Genomic DNA, 10,038 nt, shown 5'->3' on the forward strand with positions numbered 1-10,038 from the left:
TGCTTTATTTTATAGGAGTTGCCTTGGTCCTGGTGTCTTCTCACAGCAATAGAGCAGTGGCTAGGACAGTCATGGAAAGTGACTCCAGAGAGTAGGTCTCAGTTCTGCACCCTGGGCCGTCCCCCTGGAGTCTGTGTCCTGACGCACACGGTAGGCCAACCTGGTTACTCTTCACCCAGGTGCAGGGAGCTGCCGGCCACAGATTCCAGCTTCTTTGGAGCGTTACTGGCACCGGCTGGTGTTTATTTACCATAGAATGGTGTTCCTGAGAGCTGCTTGGCTGCGCCACGTCCAGGAAAAAAAAAAAAAAGGAACCAGCTTGCTAGAGCACAGGGTCCTGCGCGCTCCACACTGCCAGCAGTCTGCTCAGCCTTCTCCTGGGAGTAGCACAGCACATGGCTTCCTGCTGGCCTTTGTCCCAACATCCCTGCTCCTTCAGGTAGCCTGGACCTCATCCTACCCACCCACTGGGTGTCTACAGGTAAGAATCTTTTGAACCTGATCCCTGGGACCTCTCTGGGGATCTAAGCCCTGCCTGCCTTCCTCTAAAGCTTGGTGCTAACTCCCTGTTCCGGCACACAAATGTCCTCCTTTCTAGAAGCATCATGTAGGTGCCCACAGAATCAGCCCCCTGTATCCTTCAGCTTTCCCCAAGAGCCCCGACTCCAGGGTGTGGCTGCCCCCACTGATTCGGGCCAGTTTGCCATGGGCCCTTGAGCACAGGGCAGCTGTCTAGAGCTGGGCCACCTCCTGGATTTTCACTCTCTTCCCTTTCCCTCCAAGCCCAGACATACCTCTTTAAGCAGATCCTGATCCACAGCCTTTCGGTCCCGAAGCCCCCTACCCCGCGGACTTTCCCATAGGAGAAGTCACTGTGTTCCCACTGGATCCGCTGGAGACTCTGTGGCTGGGACCCTGGCGCTTCCTTCCCCTTCTCCCACTTCTTCATTGTCTCCTTCCCACATCCACTCTCCCCCTCTCTGCACCAACAGACTGGAGAGTGGAGGCAAATAACCCTCCCTCAGAGCGCCAGAGTGAGGGTCACGGCCTGTGATGCCGCAAGGTGCTGTGGGGAGCTCAAGGCAAAGCTGCTGGTGACCTGGGGCCCAGGACTCAACACGATGGGGCTTGCAGGACCAGAGACAGGTAAAATATTTTCCAATGGGGAAAGGAGCATTAAGATAAAGGGCAAGTGCGGGACGTGAGGTGGGGGTGGGGAGGGGGGGATGGTGGAACTGGGAGGTGGGAGGTGGGAGGGAGTCTCCTCCACTCATCTTCAGCAGGAAAGAAAATGCTGTAAGTAAGATGTGTGTAGGGACCATCATTCCATACTAGCCCCTAGACAACTGTGCCACCTTACTCTGGGACTCAGTTTCCCCAGGGGACAAGCTGAGTTATTTGAGCATCAGTAGTGGGAACCTGTGAAGAGGGACACTCTTGGCTTAGGAAGGAAGGAATCCCAGTTAGTCTTTCCTGAGAGGGGCTGGCTGGTGAATGGACCTGAGCAGCTGCTGGGAGCCGCCGCCGCTGGTCAGTCACGCAGCATCCTTATTAAGTGCAGCCACTCCGGTCCCATTCCAGACCCCAGGCGTCCACAGCTACCACAGGGCAGCCAGTTTCCTTAGTGGCAGGGATGATGATGCAGAGGAGGTCGGCCCCTGCCAAGGGCTCTTCCGATTGATAAGAGAGCAGATGGGGTGGAGGAGGTGAGAGGGGCGGTCCCAGGGCTCTGCACGGAGCAGTACTGAATAGAGGGGCCTTAGGGCCAGATGGGCTGCTGTCAATCAAGCCCCTATCTTTTTTGTTGTTTTTGTTTTTGTTTCGTTTTTCAAGACAGGGTTTCTCTGTAGCTTTGGAGCCTATCCTGGGACTAGCTCTGTAGACCAGGCTGGCCTCAAACTCACAGAGATCCACCTGCCTCTGCCTCCCGAGTGCTGGGATTACAGGCGTGCGCCACCACCGCCCGGCTCAAGCTCCTATATTTAAAAAAAAAAAAAAAGTAACTGCTGTCACTCTGCCTTTCCATCCTTCCTAGCTGGGCAGCCACAAGTGACTCCGCTGCCTACACTCAATGGGAGTAACCCAAGACACGATGATGTGGATGGCCACTGGCCGGAGATTCCAGAGAGGTCACCATGCGTGGCTGGTATCATCCCTGTCATCTATTACAGTGTCCTGCTGAGCCTGGGTCTGCCTGGTGAGTGGAGAGCTAGGGTCTGGGACCTCAGGCCCCCCTTCATCCAGTCCAGATTCTCTCAAGATGGCTAAGTTACAGAGGATCAGTGCAGGGCTGTCTCAATTCCTGTGTAACCTACTGTGCAGACTGGAGCCAGAAGAGGGGCCAGCATGTTGATGTAGGAAAGGCCAGTGGCCTTGTTTAGGGTGCACTCCCTAAGTCTAGTAAATAAACCTACACCTGGCTCCCAGGCTACCCCTCTGCTCTGAAGGACATAGCAATCCTGAGAAAGATGTAGGCTGGAATGCCAGCATGTGGGTGCCCACCTAGATGAGCCCATCTGTTACCAACATGGCCCATGGCCGGGGATGGGGGGGGGGCGATGGGGCAAGGCTGACTAGATCACCCATCTTGACGGAGTCTGCTTGGTTTTCGTTTGACTTGGTTCTGTGCTTACTGGGGACAGAACCAGGACCTTTGGTGTGCTAGGTAAGTGAGCTGCCACTCAAACTAGACTTCCAACAAGCTGGAGGGCTTTGGTGGTATGCACAAAGCCCTGGGTTTGAGCCCAGCACCACATAAACTGGGTGTAATGGTACACAGTTGTAATCTCAGTACTTGGGAGATCCAGGCAAAAGGATCAGAGGTTCAAAGTCATCCTCAGCCCTACAGGAAGTTTGAGGCCAGCTGGATCTGGGAAGGCAGAAACAGAAAGTACAGGCGGGGCGTACCAGGATACCATGTGAGTTTCAAGCCAGCCTGGGCAACTTAGACTCTGTCTCAAAATACAAAGCAATAAAAGGCTACTAGACTAAGGATGTACTGCGATAGTATAGCACATGTCTGGTCCTGAGTTCAGCTTCCAGTACTGCAGGAAGAGGTAAAGAGGGCCTGAAGGCCAGAAGAGATGGCTCAGCAGTTAAGAGCACTGGCTACTCTTCCCGAGGTCCTGAGTTCAATTCCCAGCAACGGCATGGTGGCTCACAACCATCTGTAATAATATCTGGCGCCCTCTTCTGTCCTAAAGGTATACATGCAGACAGAACACTATACATATTAAATAAATAAATCTTAAAAAAAAAAAAAAAAAGAGGGAACTAGAAACAGAGCACACAGGTGGGAGGGGCCATGCCAGGTGGGAGGGGCCACACAAACATCTCGAGAAGCCCACTACTAACACCCCTTCTAATGCTTCTGATTTCTCCCTTCCATGACCCGGGTCTCCACCAGTCAATGTCCTGACTACAGTGGCCCTGGCCCGCCTCGCTGCCAGGACCAGGAAGCCCTCCTACCACTACCTCCTGGCACTCACAGCCTCAGATATCGTCACGCAAGTGGTCATCGTGTTCGTGGGCTTCCTCCTGCAGGGAGCCGTCCTGGCCCGAAAGGTGCCCCAGGCTGTGGTACGCACGGCTAACATCCTGGAGTTTGCTGCCAATCACGCCTCAGTCTGGATTGCGGTCTTGCTCACAGTGGACCGTTACAACGCCCTGTGCCGCCCCCTGCGCCATCGGGCCACCTCGTCCCCAGGCAGGTCCCACCGCGCCATTGCCGCCGTCTTTAGCACGGCCCTGCTGACCGGCATCCCGTTCTACTGGTGGCTGGATGTGTGGAGGGACGCAGACCCCCCCAGCACTATGGACAAACTCCTCAAGTGGGTTCACTGCCTCGTTGTCTACTTCATCCCCTGCAACATTTTCCTGGTCACCAATTCAGCCATCGTCCTCCGGCTACGGAAGAAGAGCCATCGAGGGCTGCAGCCCTGGGTGAGCAAGAGCACAGCCATCCTCTTGGGTGTCACCTCCCTCTTCGCTCTCCTTTGGGCACCGCGCATCTGTGTCATGCTGTACCACCTGTATGTGGCCCCGGTCCACCGGGACTGGAGGGTCCACCTGGCCTTGGACATAGCCAACATGGTGGCCATGCTCAACACAGCTGTCAACTTTGGCCTCTATTGCTTCATCAGCAAGACTTTCAGAGCCACAGTCCGACAGGTCATCCACGACGCCCACATGTTTTGTACCTTAAAGTCACCGCCCAAGGGCACAGTAGTAGAACTTGTGTTGAAGTCTGTAGGGCCAGAGCTGTAGAGAAAGGGGACCAGGCTAGATATCCCAGGGGCCTCAGGGCCACTTGCAAAAAGACCTTTGCAACTGTTTTGTTCTGATTTTTTAAGACAGGGTTTCCCTGTGTAGCCTTGGCTGTCCTGAAACTCGCTCTTGTAGACCAGGCTGGCCTCGGACTCAGAGATCCATCTGCCTCTGCGTCCTGAGTGCTGGGATTAAAGACGTGTTTCCCCCACTGCTGTTGAGACCTTTGCAGTTGTATCCACCAAAACTTCACCAACTTTGCAATCTGGGGAGAGGAAAAGGCTCCCCCTTTAGGTGATTCCAGGTAGAAAGAAGAAAAAAATTAGCCACCCTATAGGCTAGCTTCACTCCAATTCCCATTTTCTGGGGGAAAGGATAGGGCTCTGCTGGCCCACACATCAAAACAGCTGCTGGGGTACCCCTTTGTAAGGGGCTTCCCACCTGGCACATACAGGGAAAACATTAATGTTAGTTGAATGGAGGAATGGGATGATGGATGGATGGACAGATGCACATAATTGGTGGCCTCTTTGGCGTCCAGTGATAAAGTTGGAGTCTGAAAAGGAAGCTATCAGCAGAGACTCAAGGCCTTTCCTGGGCTGAGGGAGCCAATGTTTTTGGCTGAGCAATGGGAGGTGCCTAGATGAGAAAGAGAGGTTCCCAGTGTCTTAAAGCAGAGTGGGTGTCCTCAGGCCTACCTAACCCAGCCAGGGAGAAGCAATCAATCCCTTTGGTCTCAGACACCCTGATTTGATTCTGAATGTCTCCTTGCACCAGCACCACAGTGAGTCTATGGGTCTTGCTTTGCCCTTTCAGCCCAGGGTGCTAGAAACTAGTGTATGTGTGTGTGTGTGTGTGTGTGTGTGTACAGGTAACGTCAACCCCAGAGCCTTGGAGGAAGATCTCTCTCCAGCACAGGAAGAGAGGCAGAGTGACTGAACTAATAGGATTGGAAAGTCTCCCCCACTCCCTGACCCCTGCTGGGCCCCTCTTGTTGGCACTGCCTCCCCCTCCCCCATCCTGGGGCTCAGCAGGGAGAACCCAGCAGATGGACTGCCCACCTGCTGCAGGCCTTGGGTAAACACATTAGCGGCCAGCTGGGGCCCTTTGCTGCTTCCCATTCAGGCTGAGTTGACCTCTCTCCTAAATAGGTGCTTTGGTCTGAGCTGCACCTACCTTCATTGCTACTGTCTGAAGAGCTGATGGAGGCCAGGCACACAGTTGGTGCAGAATAAATGCTCAGCTTTCCCCCCTTCCTCTCTCACCTGTCAGGAGAGCAGTGCACTCAGACAGGAGCCTTCAACCACTTCTGGAAAGAGGACAACGGGAGTTGTCACTCTTATCCCTCAGCACCGTGCTCAATGCCATCAAGCTCTGAAAAAGCAAAATGTCCCCAAGGATGTCACAAGCATGTCGTGGCAGCGCGACTTGAACTGAGAGATGGCTTCTAGTCTTGATGCAGCTTTGGTGTGCTGGTGTGTGCTAGGCTACTGCTCTAGGCCTTTGGGATGGGGGAGGGAACTTCTGGCTACACCCTGTGAGAGCAGATGCATGCATGCATGTTCTCAGCCACCAGCTCTGCTTCCGAGACACACACAATACTGAGATGAGAGAAGAGGCTAGGAATCTGGGCGCTGCCTGCATGTGCTCTGCCACAGTGGGCACTGAGCATCAGAGTCCAGTGTGCACACACAGATGTGTGCAGGGCAGGGTGGATACATGGGGGCTCTGTTCCCTGCTTAGGGTACAGGGGGTGCAAGTGCAGGCAACTAGGGAAGAGGGAACCCCCAAGAGGAATGGATAGTGTCTGTCTCAGCTCAGACTAGTCCATCCCCTACATGGAGTCTCTGGAGAGAAAGCAAAAGTTGCCTTTGATATAGAGCCAAATGGAACACTGGTTTCCTTCCTCTCCAGTGGGAAACCTTTGAAACCCTACAAGGGAGTGCCAGGATCAGGGACAAGCAGTTGTCTTCACAGACAGCAACGACAATTGTAACCAGAGGCTTTTTTCTGTCCCACCCCGTCCCACGGCCACTTCCAAATAATCACTCAGGGGCTTATATTAATTATAAATGCTTGGCCAATGGTTCCAGCTTATTACTAGATCGCTCTTACATTTAACTTAACCCATATTTCTTATCTATGCTTTGCCACATGATTCGTGGCTCGTTACCTCATTTTCTGCATGTCTTGCTTCCTCGGCGACTGGCTGGCGGCTGCCTGACTCAGCAGCTCTCTTCCCTTCCTTAGTTTGGTTGTCCTGCCCACGCTTCCCACCTGGCTATCAGCCAATCAGCTTTATTATTAGCAACGAGAGCAACACATATTCACAGTGTCCAGAAGGATACCCCACAGCAGACAACCACATCAGGGACTGGGCCAGCTACAGGACCCTTCTTCCAAATGCCAGGTGCTCCCATTCCCAGGGAGACCACAGAAAGCAAATGCTCTCACCTGTTCCTGAGCACTGGTGAAACCAGAAACAACCTTCCCCCAAAATGGCTGGAGAGGTACTGTTGAGGCAGGTAGAGATCAGCACTGGTGGCGACTTTGAGCCACCAGAAATGGGGTGTTAATGCAAAGACGACCCCATTTGTACTCTGTAGTGGGTAGCCATTCCAACCTTGATCTGGAAGTTCCAACCCCCTTTGAGGCTTCAGTAACTGTCACGCCTACAAGGTGGGGCCAAGAGAGGACCCTGAAGACCTGAGATCTAGATGTGCGGTCTCTCTTGGTTCCCGGACCCTGGATGCTGGAAGTAGACTGAGCAGAGTTCTCCAGAGAACACTGCCAGACTGCGCTACGTCTTTCCCAGACCCTGCAACCTACCTATTCCTTCATTTATAAGTTACACCACTAACTCAAAGGATTTTTTGAATCCAGGAAGTGGAGAGCCACTGGGTAGCATATCCAGACCCTGTCTAAAAATAAGTTTAAAAAAAAATGTGAGGCTGAGGAGATGGCTCAGTGCATCCCACACATGTACATGAATATACACAAAATTGCACATCACACACAATTACACACAAAAGAATTAAAATAAGGTTTTCAAAATAAGGAAGAAATGCATTGGGTCACAACTTTTAACATTTTTGTAGACGATAGACGGAGTGATGACACAGGGCACACCTGTAATCTCAGGACTGGAGAGGTGGAGACCGGAGTATCGAGAGTTCAAAGTCATCCTCGACTACCTGGGGAGTTTGAGGCCATCCTGAGCTATGTGAGACCCTGTCTCAAAATAAAATAAAAATAAATTTAAAAATTAATCAGCGATCATTTTGTTAGTATAACCTTGAAATATAAATGACAAATGCCATCACATATCTGCTCTCAGCTTGGCATGTTGACACACACCTGTAATCCCAGTACCTGGAAACCTGAGGTGGGAGGATCATGAGTTTGAGGCCAGCATGGTTATATAGCAAAAACAAAGCAACCAACCAAACAAAACAAAACAAACCCCCCAAATGATCTGTTCTTGCTTCTTTGTGAACTTTTAAGTGTTTTTGTGGGGGCCATTGGAACCAGACCTCACTATGGAGCCCAGGATGACCTGAACTTAGAGCGATTCCCCTGCCACAGTTGCCGAGGTCACCATGTGAGCCGCCATACCTTCCTTGAAGCATTTTCTTGTTGATTAACTCTCAAGTGGTTTTTAGAGGAGAAGAAGGCCTCTCCCTAACAGTTTTCTTGTCCTTCCCTGTCCCTTCCACCCTCTACCCGCCCACCCACACTCCTGCTGAAACAGCTGGACTGGTGGGAATCCACTGTGGAGTCATAAAATCCTTCCTTGGGGTCTTGGCTTCCGGGTGACCATGCGTCAGTCAGTCATACAGACTACCACTTAACTTCGTTAGCTTTGGGGGACGGTCACTTGTCAAGGGTCTCCCCTTTCTTCCCAAGCGTTTTTTTTAAGGGGGTGCTTTGAGACAGGGTTTCTTTGTGTATCCCTGGCTGTCCTGGAACTTAATCTGTAGGCCAGGTTGACTTGGAATTCAGGGGTCTGCCTATCTCTGCCTCCTAAGTACTGGGACTAAAGGCGTGGGCCCTCACTCCCAGCTCTTCCCAAGTCTTTATATGGTTCTTTGCTGGTTTGATGGAAGCTGGCTGGAGAACGATTTTCTGGACCGATCCCTTTTGTTTTCTAAGACTGACATCACAAAATCAGACAGTCTGGGGCTTGAACAACAGAAGTGAATTTTCCCACAGCTCTGAAGACACTTGTCTTTTTGTTTTGTTCTTGAGACAGGGACTCATGTAGCCCAGGCTGGACCTAAATCCATTGTGTAGTTGAGGGTGGCCTTTGAACCAGCCAGCATACCCCGAATTAGTTCCCATGGGCTCATTCACCCTGGAGCACGCCCACACGTCCTACTCCCACTGAAGCTCGGATCCGGAGCCTCACTCATCCTAGGTGAGCACTCTGCCCTGAGCTGTCTTCCCAGGCTTAATTTCTAAACGGAGTCCCTTGGCTGTCCGGGATGCCGTTCTGAAACGACCATGGGATGAGAGTATCTTAAGACTCTTTTAATCACCTACTGGGTCTGTCCTGTGGCCTCCAGGAGGGAGAGTCCCGCTACCCAACACCCCTGTTAACTCCTCCAGCAGGGGGCGCTGCAGGACTGTCTGGCTGTCCTATCTGGTGCAAGAGCCAGAGGCCCTATCTACGGGCTTTTTATTGGAAAACCCAAATGACTGCCTCAGGGCCCACAGCCAGCAGGGACTTAGTGGACGGGAGAGTTCAGCTGTCCCCCTGTCTTTGAAGTCCCATTCCCTCTGCCACACCAGGGTTGGCCAGCCCAGAGTCCCCGGGCCTTTCTCACACGCAGCACTCTGGTGATTTCCTGAGCAGGGCTGTATGGAGAATGCTCCTTTCACTACCTCTTCCCGTCCCCCCCCCCCCCCCCCCCCCCCCCGTCCCAGAGCCGAGGACCAAACCCAGGTCCTTGCACTTAGCGCTCTACCACTGAGCTAAATCCTCAACCCCCCCCCTTTTTCCCCCCACTACCTCTTCACTAGCAGGGTCCAGGCCCTCTTGCTGACCCCAGCAATGCTTGTCTCCCTTTCCACCATGGGGAGTTTGGTCCATCTGGGTCCAGTCCATGTCTCTGGGGTCTCATTTGCTCCACTCCACTCCATCTCCACCAGGACCCTTACCCCTACCCATGAGAATGAGTTCTGTTTTGGGCAGCTCTTGGGCATTTGCCCTCCAAGGGAATTTGACCTGACAGGAAGGTGAGTCCCGACACAGTGCGTAGTCACTGCATCCCACACCCTCCACTGTTGCCCCTAGAGATGCCCGCAGAGTCTCTGCTGGGACCCTTCCTCTTGCCCCAAAGCAGGAACGAGTCTTCTGCCCACCCTGCCAAGTCTAGGCTGCGATGGGCTGCTGAGTTCTGGAGCTCCTAGTGTGGGAAAGCATTGCAAGAAGACTCAAGCAGAAGGACGGGTGGCCATCCAAGACCCTCTCCAGCTGAGACCTGCTCCCGAGTCCCCAGCTTCTATTCAAAGGGCCTAGAAGGCTGGGCATGGTGGTGCATGCCTACAGTCTTGAGACTGGGGAGATGGAGGCAAGCGAATCAGGAGTTCAAGAAGTGCATGGGCTAAAATAAGTTTGAAGCCAGCCTTGTGGGTGGGTGGATAGATAGATAGATAGATAGATAGATAGATAGATAGATAGATAGATAGATAGATATAGATATAGATAGATCGACAGACAGATAGGGACAGACACACACACATACACACACAGTACTGGGTATTTAGCTA

General features: G+C 52.6%; 1 protein-coding gene across 1 annotated transcript; it reads left to right on the top strand.

The window, feature by feature from the left end:
- Nucleotides 1–1,121: 1,121 nt before the first annotated feature.
- Nucleotides 1,122–4,383, top strand: Gpr142 (G protein-coupled receptor 142). The gene is made up of 3 exons (XM_028861649.2): nucleotides 1,122–1,146; nucleotides 2,036–2,197; nucleotides 3,407–4,383. Exons 1-3 carry the CDS (start codon nucleotides 1,122–1,124, stop codon nucleotides 4,264–4,266), a joined length of 1,047 nt encoding a protein of 348 aa, XP_028717482.1. The 3' UTR covers nucleotides 4,267–4,383.
- Nucleotides 4,384–10,038: the final 5,655 nt, after the last annotated feature.

The sequence above is a fragment of the Peromyscus leucopus genome, chromosome 8b (genome assembly GCF_004664715.2).
Source record: "Peromyscus leucopus breed LL Stock chromosome 8b, UCI_PerLeu_2.1, whole genome shotgun sequence".
NCBI classification, from domain to species: Eukaryota; Metazoa; Chordata; class Mammalia; order Rodentia; family Cricetidae; genus Peromyscus; species Peromyscus leucopus.